Consider the following 20,579-nt stretch of genomic DNA (forward strand, 5'->3'; position numbering starts at 1 on the left):
TCCTCTCCAGTCAGATCCCACCTAGGAAATTACCAGCTTTGTAAATTTAGGCCTTATCTAGGAAATTTGTTTTCTAATTGATTGGCATTAATTATAGTCCTGTCCCTGCGTTTTATCTTCAAAGGTTTCACTCTTCACCTCTTGGATAACAAAAAGCACAAAAAGGAGCAGGAAAGGCTGGCCTGATTCTAATACTGGTGTAGCAGCAGCATCCTTGTAGCCCTGGACAGTTCAAGCTATTCAAGCTACCCAAAAATGATTTCTCATGGGACAGAGATCTCCTTGGCCACTTCCTCCAAGATGCTTAGTGGTGACAATAATTAAATCTGATTTTTCCTCTAGCAGATGACGCCTAATGTTTTCCTAGCTGGATGGACCAGGAGGTAACAGCCAAGGCTGTGTGAGAAGAGAGTGGCTTTCCAAACACAGAAAGTATCTTCTGGATATCTCTTCCGTTCTCCTGCCTGTGTCAGCTTCAGTATCTCCACTTAATATTAGGCCAGTGGTGTTGCTAGGATATGTTTTTGCTTGAAAACTAGTATCTCTTTTGTCTTCCTTAACCCTTCCTGCGCTAGATTTTTGGATATATATCTCCACCTCGTTCATTTTCTATACTAAACAGCTTTCAGTTTGCTGCCCATCCCTACACACACATTTTGTTTTGGTTTTCCAATCAGTTCCACTTGACAGTGATCAGCTTAGTGAAATATCTCCTTTGCAGCACAACATATACACTACTGGGTTTGTTCACTAAAAATTTGCAGTCAGCAGCCTGTGCTTCCAAGGTACAAATAACCCAAACAATTAAACCAATTTCCTGCATGGGTCTGTGATTTTTTCCCAGTCTGACCTCCAAAACACATTACATTTCCTTACACAGACTCCTGGTTTAAAGGAAAAAAATATATTAAAAAATGTTCATATAGAACAGTATAGGTAGAAACTTAAAGTGCAAAATGTCTCAAGGCACAATACAGTACAATGTACCAGCTTTTACAAAATATGCAAAACCAGGTGGATCAGGCTCCCATCCCTGCACTTAAGGGAATTACCAGCAGTGCGGTGCTCCAGTTCCCAGCCATTGGCAATATACCCTCCTGAAAATGCAATTAAAAATCTCTGCCCAGGAAAAAAAAAAAAAAAAAAAAAAAAAAAAAAAAAAATCGAAGCACATCTTTTCTCAAATTTTTTATCGGACTGCACCATCTAGAGGGCTGCAGCGGCAGCATCACCCAGCTCGAGAGGGTACCGCTGATGGAGACGTTGCTCTGTCCCACCGCACGGAAAATTCTCCCATATCCCTGCTGTAATCAGGGCAGCTCTGCGGGAACACAAGTCGCTGAAAAAGATTGTCTTTGTGTGAATTGCTGTCAAGGTGAGCAAAGGACATGACCCTGGCCCGTGGCCTGCCACCTGGAGCCAGCAGCTGTGTGTGTGCTCTTATTAAATTCACATTAAGCTTGGTAGTGACCTCTTATTTGGCAGGGGAAGTATTTCCTGGTTTGCAGTGTGACATCTGATATATCAAGCCATTAATCTGTTTATTAGCAGGTTTTTAATGACCATAGCTCAGCACCAGGTCCTGCATTGGGGTCACAACAACCCCTGCAGTGCCCCAGGGCTGGGCAGAGAACTTGGAAAGCTGCCCAGGGGGAAAGGACCTGGGTGCTGGTCCACAGGGAATGAACATGAGCCAGGGGTGTCCAGGTGGCCAAGAAGGCCAATGGCACCTGGCCTGGATCAATGGTGTGGCCAGCAGGAGCAGGGCAGGGATTGTCCCTCTGTGCTGGAAACTGGTGCGGCCACACCCCAAATCCTGGATTGAGTTTGGGGCCCCCCACGACAAGAAAGGCATTGATGTGCTGGAGCACGTCCAGGAAGCAGGGAAGCTTGGCAAATCCACTGATCTCTGCCTCCAAAATGCAGGTCAGTGTGATGTCTCAGCCAGTAAGTGATGTGTCCAAATTCAGCTTTCCCATCAGCTAATAAAGAAATCATCAATAATATTAATTCCATAACAGTCTCAACTGCTACAAGAACTGTTTGAAACAAGCCTAGAGACTGAGGAAAGAAACTTCCTGATGCACAGACAGACCATGTCTTCGTGCAATTCTCATTACTCATGCAACGGTGAATGGTTGGGAGAAGAACGAAAATACAAAAATAAATGGCTAGAACAGTGTTAATTACCTTCATTTTACAGTTCAATAATTTTTTGCAACATTCTCATACTTGCAGGACCTTGATCCTTCCCTTCTCCCCAGGGACTACAGCACAGAAGCTGAGTTAAATCTTTTAATGGGTTTTACACAAAAAGCTTCTGGCTTTTTACACAAAGTTGTTTCTTGGCTGTCCAGGGGGGAAGAGTTATGAATAAGCACCATGAGGCTCTTTAAGCAGCTGTGCTAGGAAAAGGGCTCTCTAATGGTTTCAGTTCTGCTCCTGTGTAATGAAACTGAGCAAGCAGAATGTGGGGTCTTTCCCTCCAAGGGATTAAGAGGGATTTGATCCTGAGCAGTGAACAGCAGCTGACCTGAAGCAATATCCACTGAGGGACCCTCTGCTCTTGCTCAGCATGATAAGCACAGAGTAGGAGAAAGCTGGAAGGGAGCCCTGCCTGCACAGGGCAGAGAGGGGCAGTGGGCTCTGCACTCCCTCAGCAGCTCCCCACTCCCTGCCAGATCCCAGTGCTCCCCTGGGAGCATCCTGATGCCATGGCCTGAACCCTTTCTGGGGATATTTTTGTGGGGACAACCTGTTCCTGTGTCACAGTGCTGCCAGATCCTGAATGCAAGTTGATGTTACAACTTGAAACCAAACTGCTTCTGATGACATCGTGCAATGCAGGTTTTTAGGATGATTTCATTAGCCCCACTGGATCAGCTTCCTCAGAATGGACATGTTGGTTATTTCTTCTGAATGCTGAGCATTTACAGCAGTCCAGCCCCTTTGAGTTGTGTAAAATAACCCCCAAATGGACAATCAGGTGTCACTAATTGCAGTGTTGTTCCCATTCCAGCATGTCCTCATTTCCCTTCCCATCGCCCTAACACAGCTTGTGCCACGTGAGCGCCAGGACATGGGGGAGCTGATGCCAGAGTAGGGGAACAGGATGAGGAATTTATTCAGCTGAGTGCTCTTCCCCAAAAGTGTTGTCACCTTTTTCTTTGACACCTCCAGGAAATTCAGAGGTTTCCCAATCTACTTCTCATCTGGTAGCAAAATACACTGACAAGCTGCAGGATAGATCTTTGTAAGACTCAGATTGGTGCAAGATGGAGAGGTTTGTAAGAGTCAGATGTCTCAAATAGCTCTACACTGTCCTGAGGAAAACTGGGGACATCCCTTCAAACTGGGGAATGGTTGCTCTTCTTTGCTTCCAAATAAAGATTAAGTTCTAAACTGCCCAAATCAGATATGAATGCACTGGGGTTGGAGCCAGGCGAAAAGCTTCAGATCCAGACTTCAGCAACCAAAAATAACCTTGGGAAACAATCTTCTTCACTCCAAGATTTAATTAAGAACATGTCCATCCCCACTCGTATTCCAGGGGAATGAATCTAAATACATCTCTGGCTCTCTGCTCAATGCTGTTCAGCCCTGTACCAAACAAACATAAAAAGCTGCAATGCGCTTTTTTTTTTTTTTTTTTTTTTTTTAGGAGATTCTTTACCCACAAAAGATAGAGATATATTGGCCATTAACCACAAAAAACTGAGATGAATTCTGCATGCTCCAAATTTAGAGGGTTTTGGGATCCAGGATTTCTACTGAGTTCTATTTAAAAATGGAAATAAGAGTTCATGATCCACATAGCCTTTCTACAATCTTCTCATCCTGGTGTCTGATTTTTACTTACAGGATAAAATGAACAAAAAGACGTGTTCCATCCCAAGCTAAGTTAGTGCAGAATAGTTCCAAGTGCATTGTGTGACCCAGTAAAGTCCCATGCTCCAGTTTTCCCAACTACCAGGGCACTGCCAGCAGATCTCTCTGCAGCACGTGCCAGAATAGGATTCTCTGCTTCTTTTAAGTGAAAATTTGTCTTCTTTCTCTCCTGCTTCCCAGAAACCCTTTTCCCACCCCGGTGTCCTTTGTCAGTACCAATGCATCTGAGCAATTTTCAAGATTGTTTCTGTTTGTAGGCTGCTGCCACAGCATGAAAAGCCTTTAGCAGCTCAGGACCCCATCTCAGGTAGCAAATGGGGAGCTTCAAGTCTCCCCCAAACTTGCTGAGTAAGTCACACGAGAGCCACCAAGCCCAGGAAAGCCAAGAGCTCTGCTGTTGGATTCTCTTGGAAAAAGCAGCTTGCAGAGTGGGGTCAGTTGTCCTGCAGATCACTGCTTATCATGCTAGCATGGGCAGAGTGTTTTGGGTGGAATAGAACAAGAGAGATGAGGTAAAATAACCAGGGCTGTCTTGTCCCATTGCTTCCTTTCAATGGATGCAGGGTATTGGGCAGTGGCAATGCATGGTTTGGACAGTCATTACACTCTTCATCAGTGTCTGAGCATTGAAAATCCTGTTTTATGATTTTGACTATCTTTTTGTTTTCCAAATTGACTGGTATTTAACAACAACAAAAACAACAACAACCAAACCAAACAAACAAACAAAAAACCCACAAAAGCAAAACAAAACAAACAAAAAAAAGGGTAAAAGGTCAGTTTGTCAAGACTCCCGAACAGCTTTAAAGAAAAGATGGTTGAAATAATCCCAGTGTCTCACCTCCACCCACTGATCACCCTGCTGAGGAGCAGCCTACAAATGGTAACCCCAAAGTTCCTCCTCCAGACTATCATTAACAACAGCATCTGCCATTAAATATCGACACATCCCTTGTTGTTTCCTGGCTGGTGTCAGTGCCTTTGTCACCACCCACACAACTCCTGCTGGGCTCCCACTCACCCCAGCAGCTGCCGTGGTGTCAATGCTCTCAGCTCCTCTGGGGCTCTGTTTTCCAAGTGCAGCTTTGGGATATTTGGGTGCCCTTGGAGTTGTGGCTGCAGGCTGTGATGTGGGCAGCAGAAGGGGCACAAAATAGCTCTGTTGCTGGTGGAGCTTCATGCCGCAAAATACCTCGTAAAATGCCAATTTCACCGCAGAGCTGGGTGTCAGCTCTAAGAAGAGACTGTGGGCTTTCTTTGCTTTGGGGGCTACTTACCACTATTGGAGCGGGTGAGCGCAGAAGATGTTTGATTTAGGAATATCTTTCACGTGGTGAAAGTGCTGACTTGACTATCCTGTGATTTCCCAGATCCTATTTTCTTAGTTTTGGATCTCACACAGCCAAATACTGAGTCCCTGAATCCTTGAAGTTTCATAAATTGCTGTTTGCCTGGAAATTCACACCAGCAGTAAAATACTATAAATCATCTTCTATTATTTCCCTAAAAGCATTCTAACCAGAGCTCAAGAATTAGGACCATAATTTCTAAATTCAGAGGTTCTTGAGAATTATTCATAAGAATCAGAGAAGAACTTGGAAAATAAGGAAAACACTAAAGGAAAATAAACTACTCTCACAAATACTCATTAACAGAGAGATGTGCTTGTGAATAAGCAATCCCTCACTTGCACGCAGCCAAATGAGCTGCTGCAGAAACAGGTTAGTCAGAAAATACACAGGATTTGACTCTCAAATAACAACATGTACTCTTAATCAAGACATGTGGTTTACTGAGAACTTGCTTATATATTCCTAAAAGTGTCATGCACCAGATTAATGGGAAGAAGCTGAGCTTCCATTAAAGTACTTGGCTTCTTGAAGGTCCCATTTTGTCAAATTCAGTTGCCTAAACACACTGAAAATAAGAAACTTTTAGTCCTACAAGTTGGCTTCAGCCACTTTTAAGTCCCAAAGATACTTCAAACTGAATATCTGAAGAAGAAAAATAATCTAAGCTCAAAACTTAATGAGAAGAAGCAGAAACAAAGCTGCTTTATATTTAAATGGAGAGCCTTTTTATTACAGTTAAGCAGCTCAAACATCAACCATGACTTCACGAATAGGCAGAGAGCAAAGCTCCCAGCCTCGCTGAGGACAGCGGCACCGAGGACTAGCGCTACTCTTCAAATATTTTCACCTGAAACTACTGATGGTGAGGATGCACTTGAGGTGGCAGGGATCAAAGCTTTTTTCTCCTTAGACTCTGCTGTGGGCATCAAAAAGCCTCTCATAAGATGAAAAGGATGGAAAAAGCAAGAAGCGAGTTTACAGGTCTTTAAGGCGCCATCAGCAGTAACCTCAGAATACAATGTTAACTCTGGTTCTCTGCTGCGAGTGGCTTTCATGTGATGGAAAGCCAAATACTTGAAGGATGATAAATGATGAACTGTGAATGATAATTCTAATTCAGAGGAAGAGAAGGTAGTTTATGTCTGGCTTTGAGGAAAATGTAATCCCATGTCCCTGACACATTAACCATCAAGTGTTTATCCTGGAAGGAAGCTGAATAGTTTAACTGGTATTATCAAAACATGAACTTTTTTTTTTTTTTTTTTTTTTTCCCCCAGAATGAAGAAAACCCTTGATAACTGAATTTACTTACAGGGAGAAATATATCAAACCAGAATTATGCATGAGGAAGGGTGAGTTATGTAAGGAAAGAAATCATATTGGTAATGGTGAAATATTATTATCACTTGGTAATTAAGACTCGGGAATCAGATTACAAAGTGTGATCCTATTATAAAGGTGGGTATTGTGGAAAACTGGACTATCCTGGGAGGTTTGTGCAGCCACAGGATGCACCTTATGGAGAAATTTGAAGGCATTATACCTGAAGAGGAACCAGTACATTGAGAACCTGGGGGGAGGTAATCCTACAGCTCAGTTCTGAAGGAAGGTGGTGTTCCTGCCTGCCATGCCCTTCCTCTAAAGAAATAGCAGCACTTGCTTAGGGGCCAATTTCCAGTTGCTTTTGCCCTGCCAGTTTGATCTGCATTGTTTTGGGATTGTTCATGCAGCTCCCAGAAAACCTCTGCGTGGGAGAGAGCTGTGAGTAAGTGAACTGGAATGAATTACTACTTTCAAAGGAAAATAAAATCAGCAAAACACAAGAGCCCTGCCTCTCCCTGTCCCTCCTGCTCCCTGAGGTGCAGGGTTTTTAACAGTTGAAAGTGTCAGCAGGGCACAGAAGGAGGCAGTGGGTTCCCAGCCCCTGCTCAGCCAGGGCCAGCACCCACCACAGAGTGTCCCTGGCTGGGCCAAGGGACCCATCACGGGATCCTTGGATCAAACTGCCCACTCAGCCTTGATTCAAACAGCCCCTGCTGGGTCACAGCTGTTCCCAGGGACCACCTCTGCTGGCTGGAGATACAGGCACTGCTGTGCATCTGCTCCAGCTGCTCAGAGCCCGCTCCCATCCATGCAGAGGCCATCAGACAGCGTCACCCTGGGGCAGTTACCTTTGCCCTTGCAGGACCACGTGTGTCCAGCCAGCTTGGGCACAGCTTGTGCTCCTTGCATTTGTTTGCCTTGTATTTGTCCATTTTGTCCATATCAGATAATAAAAACTCCCAGATCCTATGAAATGTGTGCAGGGCAGATGGGAAGAGCAGTTTTGATTGAGTTCAGATCTGCTGTGTTTTGGATCTGTCAGGTGCTTGTGTGACCCCAGAAAATCCCTTAAGCCAACGACCGTGTGGTAGAGAGCTGATAAAGCCCCACAGAGCCAGGTCTGGCTCTCCAGACCTAAATATTGCAATTTGTGTGTGAGCACCATTGAGCCTGATGGCCCTAGGAAAGGCACGCTGCCTGTGGGACAGCTGATAGGAATCTCTGAGGGATGCTGGTACCACAAGAGCAGACCTTTGTTCGGCTGGGAATCTGCTCCTTTGCTCCTCCACACCCGGCTGACTCTTGCCCTTTCTCCTCTGGAATCATTATGATGGCTGGAAATAAATGTGTGGGACAACTCATGCCAGTTTCCACAATTTAGCAGCACATGGACATTTGTGTGGAAGTGTGAGCCAGGATGTTTCTAATTCTCCTAATTCTCTTGACAAAATGGTTTTGTAAATAATCAGGCCTTAATTGTGTGATTCCAGTTAATGCAGAGGGAGTTAATTAACATCTGGAACAAGTTTCCTGGCCGGAGTTATTAGCTGTGTCTGGTGCAGAATTCAAACAATGTATGAAGGGAGGCTTATGGCCAAATGATTCTGGTCAGCTGGGATGAGAAATGACCAAAGAAGCACGAGGTGAGGCAGCTGTGCCAGGCTCGTGTCTGTTTGTGGTGAACAAGCTGCAGAGCCAGGGTGTGAATGTTGCACCAAGAGGAGCTCAACGTGACCAAGAATGGGCATCATCTCTCAACTTACCTTCATTTCAAACCCTCCAGCTCTTCCTTCCTGACTCCAAAAGCCCCATGGATCAGGGTTTTGGAAGCTTTCACAGCTGAGGCAGGGAAAATCCCACTAACATAGAGGATAGACTAAAAATTAAAAAAAATTCCTCCCTGTGAGGGTGCTGAGGCCCTGGCACAGGGTGGCCAGAGAAGCTGTGGTTGCTCCATCCCTGGAAGTGTCCAAGGCCAGTTTGGATGGGGCTTGGAGCACCCTGGGACAGTGCAAGGTGTCCCTGCCCATGGCAGGGGGTGGAATGGCATGAGCTTTATGGTCCTTTCCGACCCAAACCACTCTGTGATTCCTGGGCAGGTCTCTGGTGCAAGCTTGCACATCCCTCCTGTGTTTCTATCTGCAATCTCAGAGAGAGGGATTTAATTGTGTGCTGCTAAGAAGGAGAAGAATGCCAAATCACAAGCACACAAACTCTGAACCTCTGCCTCACGTATCCATGTCAAAGAGAGAAGCAGGGATGTGTCCTTTTAACCAACATCCCTCTAGCAGAAAGGTGCTGGGCACACCAAGGACAGAATATAAAATTTTAATTGTCCTTTTGAGTCAACTCAAACAATTTTGTCCAGCCAAAAGTGATTCTTTATTTTCCAATTATTTATAAATCTTTTAAAATATTTTTCTGTAACATCAAAGTAAACATGGGTTTAAGTAGAAAATGTGTTTAAAATATTCCAGAATTTCACTTAATAAGTGTCTAAAAGCAGAGGCTTGTCCACATTCTCCCTCCAGTGTCTCTGAAGCCAGGAATTCCTGAGAGCAAATGAGTCACAACACGAGAATAGGTAGGAGAACTGACTTTTCACCCTGGAAATCCTCCTTTTCCTATTTTTTCACTGTCAAAACACAACTGAGAATCTCCAGAACTGGATTTTCTTATATGCCTTATGAATCTCCTTATCCAGCTAGGGCAGGGATAACATTTCCAAGTCTCTGCAGTTGCTCACTTATTTACCACCTCTGATGTGATGGATTGTCACTGAAGGTTCCTTATCCACATTCCTGTTTTGGTAGAAACACGTGCTGTGTTTTATGCATGAGTTTTACTCTGCTGCAGCTAGAAGGCATGCAGATGAGGAATGCTTCTCCAAATAACCCCCTAGCTAGGAAATATAAACAGTTCTCACTGAACTCCAGGAGAAAACCACAAATTGTGGTGGAAATTTTATTTCCACGAAGCTCTGTATGTGAACACAAAGGAGATGCAGAAGGGAAAGGAATTCAGCTGATGGATGTGGGTGAAGCAGAGAGAAATTGAGGGTGAAATTCAGGTGGACTGTATGGAAAGCCCCATCCTTCTCCTAGGAAAAAGGGTCACCAAGTGGAATGCCATGAGATCTCTGAAGGGAGAGGCAAATACCCATCCGAGTTTGGGGAAGCCTCCTTCCCTTGCCTCATATCAAAATAACTGGGACAAAAAGTAAGAACCTGCATTCCCCCATTCTCTTCTTCTCCAGAGAGACAGATCTTGTACGAAAAAGTGCTAAAATGAAAGCAGTTTACTGGTGGTGTGGGTGGTTGAGGGATTCAAACCTGCTGAAGGACACCGCTGGCTTTTAAACTGAAAGAGAGTAGATTTAGGTTGAACAGAAGAAAGAAGCTCTTCCCTGTGAGGGTGGGGAGGCCCTGGCACAGGGTGCCCAGAGAAGCTGTCCCACCCCTGGGAGTGTCCAAGGTCAGGCTGGACGGGGTTTGGAGCAACGTGGGATAGTGGAAGTTGTCCCTGCCCATGGCAGGGGGGTGGAATGAGATGATCTTAAAATGTCCCCTCCATTCCAAATAATTCTATGATTATATGAAAAATTTAAAGGGTTTGGAATAAAGTCCTAAACTGCAGCCAAGTCTGAGAAACAGCAGAAGGAGTTGTGCTGCTGGGAAACACCAGTCTACACCAGTAAGAAGATGGAATATCAGCATTCAGTCCTAAACACTGAGGTGCTCCCTGTTATTCTATTGTCCCATAATGAGCAGTAATTCCTGTTTGGATTTATGACTTGTCTGAATTTCATGCACAACTTTCATAATCTCTGTCATGATTACAAAAATTGCAAATAACTTTTTAATATCAATGTTTAAAAACTTCGTCAAATCTTTCACTTTTATTGCCTATTTACTATCTCAAATCAAATGGTTTACAACTTTGTGTTCTGAAAATATACAACGTAAGAAAACACTAGCCTGGCAAAATTATGCTTTTATGATAATGACAGAGGTGAGTTATAATTGCTCTAGTTAAACTGTAATGGCTGCACAGATGCTGGGAAAAAAACTATTGTACAACATGTTCTGCCACCATAAGCATGGCACCTGCTCACTCCACCATGGTACATACAAGAGCATGTTTGCATTTCTTTATGAATATTCTTTTCAAGGATTATAATTGGACCATAAACACTCACTTGGGGATAAAATATCTGCATGCAGGCTTTAAAAATTACCCTGAGAAATATTCCACCAGTTTTGCATATATGGATTTGAGAAGCAAGTTTATGAGAGATCGTATATCATTTGTTTCTGATGTTGTAGGACTCAGAAATGGTTTGTGTTCTTCTTAGGGTCTGTATGAATTTGCGGCAGGTGAATGCAGTGATATTTACAGAGCCAGAAACCAAATCCTCCAGCCCTCAGGAAGTGATAACATCTATCCCCAGATGATGTGTGACACAAATGGCAGTGGCAGGAGCTTCCCATGTCCTGCCAAGCTGCCCCTGCACCACCCACCCAAGGTCCCACTCACTCCTGAGGTGATGCCCAAGGACTCCAACCCATGATCTGACTCCTGCTCAATTTAGCCTCACAGACAAACTGCTGAGATGGAAATTTAACCCAGGTGTATTTCCCACTGGAATGGGTGAGGAATAGTGTGTCCATGAGCTGTAACGCACATTGATAGAGATGGACAAGTGGGTTATGCTCACTCGTGCTAGAAAATACTGGAATAAAGATATTGAACATTACCACATATATGACACTACAGTCATTTGCTCTAATTCCCATTACAGAAAACGTTACCTATTAAACACTGTCAGTAAATATGTGAGGATTTTGGTAAAAGTGTGTTGTCTGACTTTTCATAAGCCAGTTTTCATAAACAGAATACAAAGAACTGAAAAAAAGGCTGCTTACAGATTGGGTAAGAGCAGTCAAGCAACCCAGTTCAGATTTTTGAAATTGTTATAAATAAGAAACAAGATTTTTTTACTCTTTACTCTGAGTTACTGGAATTTTAGTGAGGTAAAATACCTCCAAAGAGAAAAACCGCTGCTAAAAATCAAAGTGGACATCTACTTTTGTCCCAAGGATCATGGGTTTTAGTGAGGGAGAATCTTTTCAAATCTGTGACACGGCTTCTTCTTTACTTTAAACCTTCTAGTCCAGCTGGACAGAGTACAAATGAAGATCAGACATCATATATTTCACTTTCCTCCACTGAATCTCCTCTGTCTTACTCAGTATTAAAGCCCAGCTAATGCCTAAGGCAGCAGTAGCTGACCCTTTGAATTAACACCTCCTCTGCAGTGGATGCCTCATGCATATGCCTATTGATGTATTTTAGAGCTGAGATAATTTTTATTTTGGCTATCTGCTCTGGTTTAATATTCCCAAGGAAATTCCTCATCTATATGTTTTTTCTCATGCCATGTATTTCCCCCTATGCCCTGTTATGTTCCACAGGAAAAGCCTTCTTATGTCCGTCTTTGTCAGAACTCTAGGAGCCACTAAAGCATCATTTTAAAGGGCTCCTTATCACTCAGATGAATTTTCCCCTAATTGTATCCTTTAACTCCAAAAGGGGTTTGGGGACATACTTTGTAGGAAAGGTGCTACAGAAAACAAAAGTTGCATTGCTAGTGGTTCTGCTTTTATATTTCCATCCGGGGAAACTCTCTGCACACCGGTTTGCTTTCTCTTTTCCAAAACCCATTTCCTCCTGGGGCTGTTTCCTGGGACAGAGCTGTCTTCAAATAATTTAATTATCATGTGGCACACACCTTTTAAGTCCCCCCTGAAATGGTGCGTGATGCCTTTGGTTTACATCACTTGTTGGAAAACACTCCAAAGCATTGAAAAACTATTAAATTGTTACAGTATTGGATGCCAACACACAGGGCTATTAGTCTAATTCATCCTTCAGATCAAAGCCCACACAGGCAGCTCTCCTGCCTACAGCTATTTTCCTTTTACTTTCCTGCTTGACAGTAGTCCCTCATATCCCTCTGTTCTACTTTCTTTGAACATACAGATTTTCCTTTAGTCATGGAAATATAATTTACGTCCATTATACTGCATTATAGATTGCAGATCAGGACAAGCGCGCATTACTGCCTGGAACGTCTGCTTATCGTACGTCGGATTTCTAAAAATAAATAAATCAGAAATCCACCCTGCTCCGCCGGGGAGGCAAAAAAATACAGAGGGGCGGCACTCGGGGGCTCTGGGGAGCCGCGCTCCGTTCTCAAAGTTTAATTCCCAAGCAGAGACCTTGAAGCGCGATTTATTAACATCAGGCTCGCTCTCCTTTGTCACGTCGCGGATGCGGCGGGGGGGGAGCGCTGGCCGCTCTCCAGCGCGGACCACCCAGCGAGCGCAGCGGCTACCGGCACGGCGCAGCCCGCTCCGCGCTCCGCGCAGCCCCGGCCGCCCCCGAGCCGGCCCCGGCCGCCCCGCTGGGCGAAACGGCGAGAACGGCAATGACAACACCCCCCCCAAAAATAATACCCCAACAGACGGGCTGTCTGGGACGCGAGAATTGCAAACAAAAAAAAAAACAAAAACCAATCGCCACCCCACCGCGGAGAGTGTGTGTGCACGGAGGAGAGGGAGCGTGGGGAGGGGGGAGAGAGGGAATGAGACAGACAGAGGGGAGGGAAGAAGGGAGGAGGGAGTCCAAGCTCTGAGAAACATCACTCCATCTCTCTCACTCCACAGGAGCTGAGCAAGGAGCAGGACGATGTTTGACAACACGCAGTACCCCTATAACTGCTTCAATTATGATGGGGATGATTATCCTACCTGTAGTTCTGACGAAGAGAAAAAATTCACCAGACCGGCGTACAGGTAAGATGAAGTTTTTCCAAGTCCCCCTATCTCTGGTGAGGTTTCTGAGCCCCGGGCTGGGATCACAGCTCTCAGGGGAGCAGGGGGCCAGGTGTGTGCCATGGGTCTGGCCCTGCAGCGGGCAGATTTCCCCCCTTTCTGCGTGTGAAGTGTTCATGATTTGTTTCCTCCCATGAGGGGTCACAACGACTCTGGTGTGCCTTTAAGCCTCCAGATCTCAGACAGTCTCCAGGACCCCTGGGAGAAGGGAATTAAATGTTTCACTCTGCCAGCGGGTGAATTGGATGCGGAAAGCCCCGGTGTGGTGGGAAGCGGCGCGGTGTCGATGTCCACAGGGACACCCAAGGTCCTTTCCTTGAGCAGGGTTGGTCTCCAGTGACAGTGATTGAGCCTGCTCCGTCTCACTGCAGCCCTCCTGCTCAGGGAAACTTTTCAGAGAGATCTGGAGAGGTTTGTGATCCTGCCCTCTGCTCTGCGGGCAGCCCTGGGCACTCACTGCCTGGCAGTGACCCCTCCGTGTCACCCGGGGCTCCTGGAGGACAGGCGGTGACCACACTCAGGACTTCTCCCTGGGACTCCTCGGGTCAGGGCACAGATCCACCAGGGGCATTTTGGAAGCAGGATATAGGCACACACGTACCCCTGTGGTCCTGAAAGCTGAGTCTGTGAGTAGGGCGATGGTGTAACAGCAAGTTTTCCTTTTTCCAGCTACATTGCCTTAATTGCAATGGCCATCCAGCAAAGCCCTTCAAATAAAGTCACCCTCTCTGGCATTTATGACTTTATAATGAAGAAATTTCCTTACTACAGATCAAATCAAAGAGCCTGGCAGAACTCCATCCGACATAACTTATCGCTTAACAGTTGCTTTGTGAAGGTAAGATCAGTTACTGTGTATTTACATACACATTGTGCGTGGCTAAAAAAATACAAGCAGCAATAATCTCATCACTGGGAGAGAAGGGAAACAAACAGCTGAGCTGCAAATCACTTAAAATCTCTCTGAGTTGTCAATTACAGAGATAAGGAATATATCCTTGTCTGATGTATGCTAATAGATAACAAATTGAAGAGGATGGGGCTTACATCTTACTCATACAATGACAGAGAATAGGCTTAAAAATCTTGTCATGTATGTTTACACCGCTCTTAAATGTAAATGAATGCAGATGCTAAACAGCAGCATCTGTAACACATACAAACACTGAACTGCCTTTAAATAAATACAGGTTCCCAGAACAGAAGGGAATGAGAAGGGGAAAGGAAACTACTGGAGCTTTGCAACAGGATGCGAATCCATGCTGGATCTCTTTGAAAATGGGAATTACAGGAGAAGACGGAGGAGGAGGAACGTGAAAAGAGAACACAAGGAGCAGAGGCCAAGCAGTGTGAGAAGTCCTTTGTCCCCCAATATCTCTTCAGTGGACTCTGCTTTGAACAACATTTCCTCTTCTGAAAGTAAACATGAAAGAATTGAACCGGGCCCAAAACTTGTGGAGCCCTGTGGGTTTGCTCCAAACAGCGTGCCCAACAGGCAGAGCCTCAGCAACTCCTCCTTAGCAAAATCGGATTCTGAAATCAAATTTAGCATCGATTACATCCTTTCAGCCCCTGACCCTTTGCCTGTCCTGAGATCTCAATATAACATGCAAGAAAATAAATATCACCTACTGGAGGCCCCGCATATTAATCTCCAGTTCTGGACAATGTGATGTTATTTATTTGTGGTAACAAAGTCTGTGTCACGGTGTGTTCAGCAGCCTCAAGTCACTGAAAATCAGCTGCCTGCCTCCTCGTTTTCCTCCCAAGCAGTGCTCAGAAAGGGTTACAGGCTCACCAGCTGATGCTCTGTCTGTACCCAAAGAACTTTGCTAAGATTAAAGCATAAATAACTGTTACCAATATCTTTTTTCACCATGCTGAAATTTATGAAATTCTAGCTTTATTTTCTAAACTGTCTTGGATGTCATTTAGCACCACAAAGAATTTCCTCTCTCAAGCAGAATCCGACAGAGAAGAGACTTGCTTATCATCCACTGCTTTATTAAAGACAAAAGTGAATTTGATCCCACTTTCAGTGGTGGAAATTAGGATTAACTCCACTGGGGTATATAGGTCAGAACTTAAGCTGATCTAAAACAGTGTAATTCTGTCGACTTACACTGGCTGGGAATGTAGGGGGCGGAGGGTGGAAATTTGTTTCTAAAAGCAATTATAGAAAATCTCCCTGTCTTTCACAATTTTTTATTTTGACATCATGTTTCTAACTGTTTTGCAGCTTTAATTCATTGTTCATTAGGAAAAGTAGTTATTGATAAGTATGTCAAATATATTTTTGTTTATATTCGGGGCAGATTTGTTTAAATTGTTGAAATGAAGTTGTATTCAAAATAATTCCAAGAGACCTAATTGCAAGGATGCTGAACTCTGGTAGACTTTGATAGGTAATGTGACAGTCAAAGAGTCTCTTAATGCCTTGGCTAAAAAAACCCCAATACTTCTTCCCTTGTCCTATCAGAAATCTTCCTGAGATGCTGCAGAAAAGTCCTTGATCATATTTCATTTGGCAAGTGTGAAGGGAAACCTGGCACTGCAAAATCTGTGTCGAGTGTCAAGCAAAGCTAAAATTCCACCTACCTGCTCTGAGACAAGTTGTATATTCCCATTAAACAGATTTTTATTGATCCTTCTTGCAAGCAATTACCAAAGTGGTGCTTGATATGATTTCAGCTAAACTGGTGAGATTTATAATTTCCAGATATCAATGTTAGCTCATGAGCTCCATTTCTGAGAAAGCCACTTCATTACCATTTACATGCAATGGGAGATTTTGGAACAGAACCTGATGGACAATGATGAACTGTAATGAGCTTTGAAGAAGATGCTTTTATACAACATGTTCACAATTAATTGCTTCCCAGAACATAAACAGTGTTAGCAAAGGCTCCACAAAATCCTGGTTTTGACTTGGCTACTACAGTCCACCTACTGCAGATAAAAGGAAAAAAAGACAAGAATTCTGATGGTTTTAAGCAATTAAATACAGAGATAAAACTATCTTTGCAGCAGGAACTAAAGGTAAATGAAGGTATATGAGATAAGGTTCAGCATAGTGGTATGCTCAGGCATGACTTGAATTTTTATGCAGAAGCTTTGACACTTCACTAAGTTATTTTACATTGTGTCTAATATATACTGTACATTTATACTATATATTCTTATATATTGTTATTGAGAAAGGGAGCAATATCACTGCACTTATATGTTGTAAAAATGCATGATGTATGTTGTCATGATGCTGAAACTCCTGCCATATACTTAAAATTTACCATCAGTAGTATTTCACACTGATTGGTAATAAATGCCCATTTTTTGGAAAACTATAAAACTTGTTACCTTCAGGCATTTCTACAGCATGCAAAAGTCTTTGCTTCTTCTTCAGAAAGGAGAAAATGTAAAAATTATGTCCATTACAACACTGCATGTCTTCCAAACTTTGAAGGGATGATTTCTTGAGACCAAGTTCTGCCTTTGAATGGGACCTTTCAATTCTCTGTGAATCAACAATTATTCTGGGTGAAAATCTGAAAGCAAAAATTGACTTTATTTAGACCTGATTGATCTTCTGTTTACATTGATACTAGAAAAAGAAGAAAACCTCTGGGAGGACTGGACAGATGGATGCTCATTTGAAGAGGGAAGAGAATTTTCTCCTTTAGTGTTTATGCTCAGTAGTAAATAGGTGTGGGAAGAGCATGTCCTCATTTAGTGCTTCAGTGTTTGCATGCACTCATAGTGGGTGGGTACTTGTGAACCTCTGGGATCCTGCCTACAGATAAATATTTTTGTTTTATACACAAATTCTTTCTCCTGATTGTTTTAAACATGGCAATGCTGCTGTTGGGCTGATAGTTACGGTACGCACCTGGAGTATATTTGAAATACATATTTTCTGCTGTGAAACATGCAAATATGATCATTACTATCTGTTCTTGGTTGATGCTGTTAACAAGAGATAATTCAGTGGCAGCAAAGGTTCCTCCTGAGCAACACCTGGGTAAGGTGAACGCTGTGGGCTGCTGAGACCAGCGGAGAAGCAGTTTATGGCTATTAATCAATGCAGAATTAATGCATTAGGAAAGGCAGAAATACACCCAAGTGGATTTACAGCAGAGATCCAGAGTAATTTTCTGTAAGATAAATTAATATTCACAAATAGCCACGTCCTTTGCTCACGGTAAAGTGCCTGCTAGGAGAGACTGTCATACTTTAGTTCCCCTAACATATAATCAAAGAAATTTGTGTACAAATAGGTGTTAACATTTGTTTTGCAAAGGATATCAATCATATTTCGAAAAATGAAGGGACATATTTCAATTTACCCAGTATATTATATTCTGACGACTCCAGAAAGGTTTCCAGCAGTTAAAGTGAATGGCATTTAATATAGAACAACATAACAGGGGTGAGGGCTAGACGTGACCTTATTCAAATGTCGTAGCCATTACAAAGCCATTCCCAATGTAATTATAATTAAATACTTTATGCCTTTCTTGCAAATCCTCTGATCGATCATTGATATTAACATTAATATTGTATTACCCCCGAGCAAATATCTCCCACACAAGTGTTATGGATCACCAGGTTTCCATTAACAAAGTTGTGAGCTATTGCCGTGTGCTGGTCGTGGATAAATTTACGTAAATTACTTTTTCTCAGGGAAAGGGGGAAAATGTCCGGTTTTCTTTCTTCTCTGAATCCAGAGCTATTTCTTCAGCTCCACCACAGCCTGCCAGCCACTTGCATGAAGCAAAAAAATAAAATCTCGCAGGAGCATCCCTCTTTTCCCTGTGTCCAAGCGGGTGAATATTCTCCCGTTTGGCACTGGGGTTCAAAGCTGAGCAGAAGCCAGGGATGAGCAGTGCAGGGCAAGGCTCTGCACCCTCCAAGCCCCTCACTGGGATGGGCAGGCTGGGAGAAGGTGTTTGACTCCATTCCTCATCTCCTGGCAGTTTCCTGGCTGCAGAGAGAGTCCCAGAATGGGCCATGGATTTCCTTGCCCAGCCCCACGTGGGGCTGACGCTGTCCCAAGGCTGGGCTGGGGCAGGAGGAGGGTGTGGGACAGCAGCTCCTGCTGCTGGGCTGGGGAACAGGGAGGGGAACAAGCCTTTGGACCTCTCCCTTCAGGATCATAAATACCTTTGCAGAGGAAAGAGGAGAGATTTCTTTCTGGGGAGAGGCAAGGCTTGGCCTCACTGAGGGACCCTGGAGGTGGGTTGTTTGTTTATCCTTCCAAAGGAAGTCTTCCCACGACAAAGTAAAGATTTTGATGGAGCCGTGCCAGGTTATTATGCAGCAATTTCACTTCCACTGATTTAATTTCTTAGGCTTTTGCCATTGGTGTCAGAGAAGTGTCTTTTTGCACAGGGAAATGATGATCAGCCTCAGAATGAAGTTCAAAGTACTTGGGCAAGGATGCAAGGATGGATCCTCACTCCCCCAGTGAGGAGAGGGCAGCTAACACCCAAGGCAGGCTAGCAGCTGACCTCACTCACAGGGACCTCTGCCTCAGCAGAACCTCCTGCACATTATGGGAGCATTAATGCAGACTAGGAGAGCTGGAAACAAACCTTTTCATTATCAGTAAAGCCAAGTTCCCCTATTTTTCTGCCAATCAGAATGATCTTATCCGTCTCTCTTCGCTGAGACCCAGTAACTTCTCAAATAAAGAGAGGCTGTGCTCAAGGAGCCTTTGAAGGTCGACTCACACTGGAGAGCTGGCTCTGCCCATGCCTTTGTTTTTCTGTGCTCCATCCTACGGCCTGGATTGCCACAGCACTCCTCAGCCACTCAGCAGGTTGGTTTCTCCCTCAAAACCAAATCAAGGTTTCTGCACTGTTTTCTGGTCACAGAGGGTTTCTCTTTTGGCCACCACTTGCCTGCTCAGGTCTAAATGTTGTGAATCTTTCCCACTCTCTAGCAACTGAGAGGACACTGGGAGGAGAAGGGGTTTGGAGGGACGAACCTTGGGGGAAAAACTTTGCTCCACATCTTCCAGCAGTACAGGGCTGACATCTCAAGGGCTCTCGGGGTTGTGTGTCACATCTCTGCTGTAGATTGAGGGCAGCAATACCCTGTGCCCAACTGCACTCGAGCTCAGGGAAAAGAGGGAATCTCTACTACATGCCCCTGAGCACACAGGGACCTGAACCCTCAGCTCTGCCAGCGCAACACAAATCCCTGCCTGTGATCAGCCCTTCAGAGCCCGAAGTGAAGACAGGGAAATCCTGTGCTGCTCATTCCAGCTGGCCTCTCCCCTCTCTGTCTCTTCTGGGCCATGTTCTCCTCCCTGCTGTGAGGGTGTAAATCCTTGCAAATCCATTAACTTTGGTATAATTACCTCTGGAATTGAAACAGCACGTGTGAAGCCGACCTTTGCATATCATACCAAACATCTCTCCTCACACAGTCTGCAACACTGTGCCAGCACCTCCTCTCCCAGATGGAATTCTCAGAGCAACAAAGGGTCCTAACCCCTTTATTTTGCATCAGCATCAGCTTCTAATTGCTTCCTCCAGAACGTGGGTACCATCTGCACCGCTCTGCACAAAGAACCTAGTCTCTGTCTCTGTTTTACTGGGAATGTCTTTCTTTTTGCACTTAGGGTCATTAAATTAAAGAACAGGGTAGGTCCAAGTCCTATGGAACTTGTACTGGGATCTTTTTTTTACCCGGAGAGCAAACATAAAATAACAAAGTAAGTTGTGCTCCCTCCCACCCTTGCTACAGTGGTTGGAGGCAAATCCAACTGTGAGAATTTTGCCTGAGAAAGAACTGCCGGATTTCTCCCACTGTGAAATCCAGCTGTTAATTCAAACAGAAGGGATGGACCTGACCAGATAGGCCAACTGGCTTGTTTCCATCCTAAAGTCCATTGTGTTCTGCAAGTTCCTAAATTTATGGTCATGAAGGTCTTCCAAGCCCTGTAATGAAGTATGGCATGCAATGTTTTTGTTATGGAATGTGGGCTGCAAAGGGAAAAAAAGAAGGTTTGAATTTATCTTTCAAATGAAGATCCTGGAATCTCTCAGGATAAACAAGCTAAATTAGGAATCAAAATACACCATGTTTCTCACCATAACCAAGGAACTGAAAATAG

At 44.1% G+C, this 20,579-nt stretch overlaps 1 protein-coding gene across 2 annotated transcripts; it reads left to right on the plus strand.

The window, feature by feature from the left end:
• Positions 1–13,029: 13,029 nt before the first annotated feature.
• On the plus strand, positions 13,030–17,500 carry FOXL3 (forkhead box L3). 2 transcript variants are annotated; one of them, XM_040079251.2, is made up of 4 exons: positions 13,030–13,163; positions 13,292–13,420; positions 14,129–14,297; positions 14,650–17,500. In XM_040079251.2, exons 2-4 carry the CDS (start codon positions 13,314–13,316, stop codon positions 15,130–15,132), a joined length of 759 nt encoding a protein of 252 aa, XP_039935185.1. In that variant the 5' UTR covers positions 13,030–13,163; positions 13,292–13,313; the 3' UTR covers positions 15,133–17,500. The 2 variants fall into 2 exon arrangements, with proteins under 2 accessions (XP_039935185.1, XP_039935186.1); XM_040079252.2 differs by having other exon boundaries at positions 14,231–14,297.
• Positions 17,501–20,579: the final 3,079 nt, after the last annotated feature.

Source organism: Hirundo rustica, chromosome 15 (assembly GCF_015227805.2).
Source record: "Hirundo rustica isolate bHirRus1 chromosome 15, bHirRus1.pri.v3, whole genome shotgun sequence".
Taxonomy (NCBI): Eukaryota; Metazoa; Chordata; class Aves; order Passeriformes; family Hirundinidae; genus Hirundo; species Hirundo rustica.

Excerpts from the sequence above, each read along its gene's own strand:
- FOXL3 (XM_040079251.2), top strand. The coding sequence starts at position 13,314 with ATGTTTGACAACACGCAGTACCCCTATAACTGCTTCAATTATGATGGG. Across the intron at positions 13,421-14,128 it reads TTCACCAGACCGGCGTACAG|CTACATTGCCTTAATTGCAA; the intron begins GTAAGATGAAGT and ends TCCTTTTTCCAG. Across the intron at positions 14,298-14,649 it reads TTAACAGTTGCTTTGTGAAG|GTTCCCAGAACAGAAGGGAA; the intron begins GTAAGATCAGTT and ends AAATAAATACAG.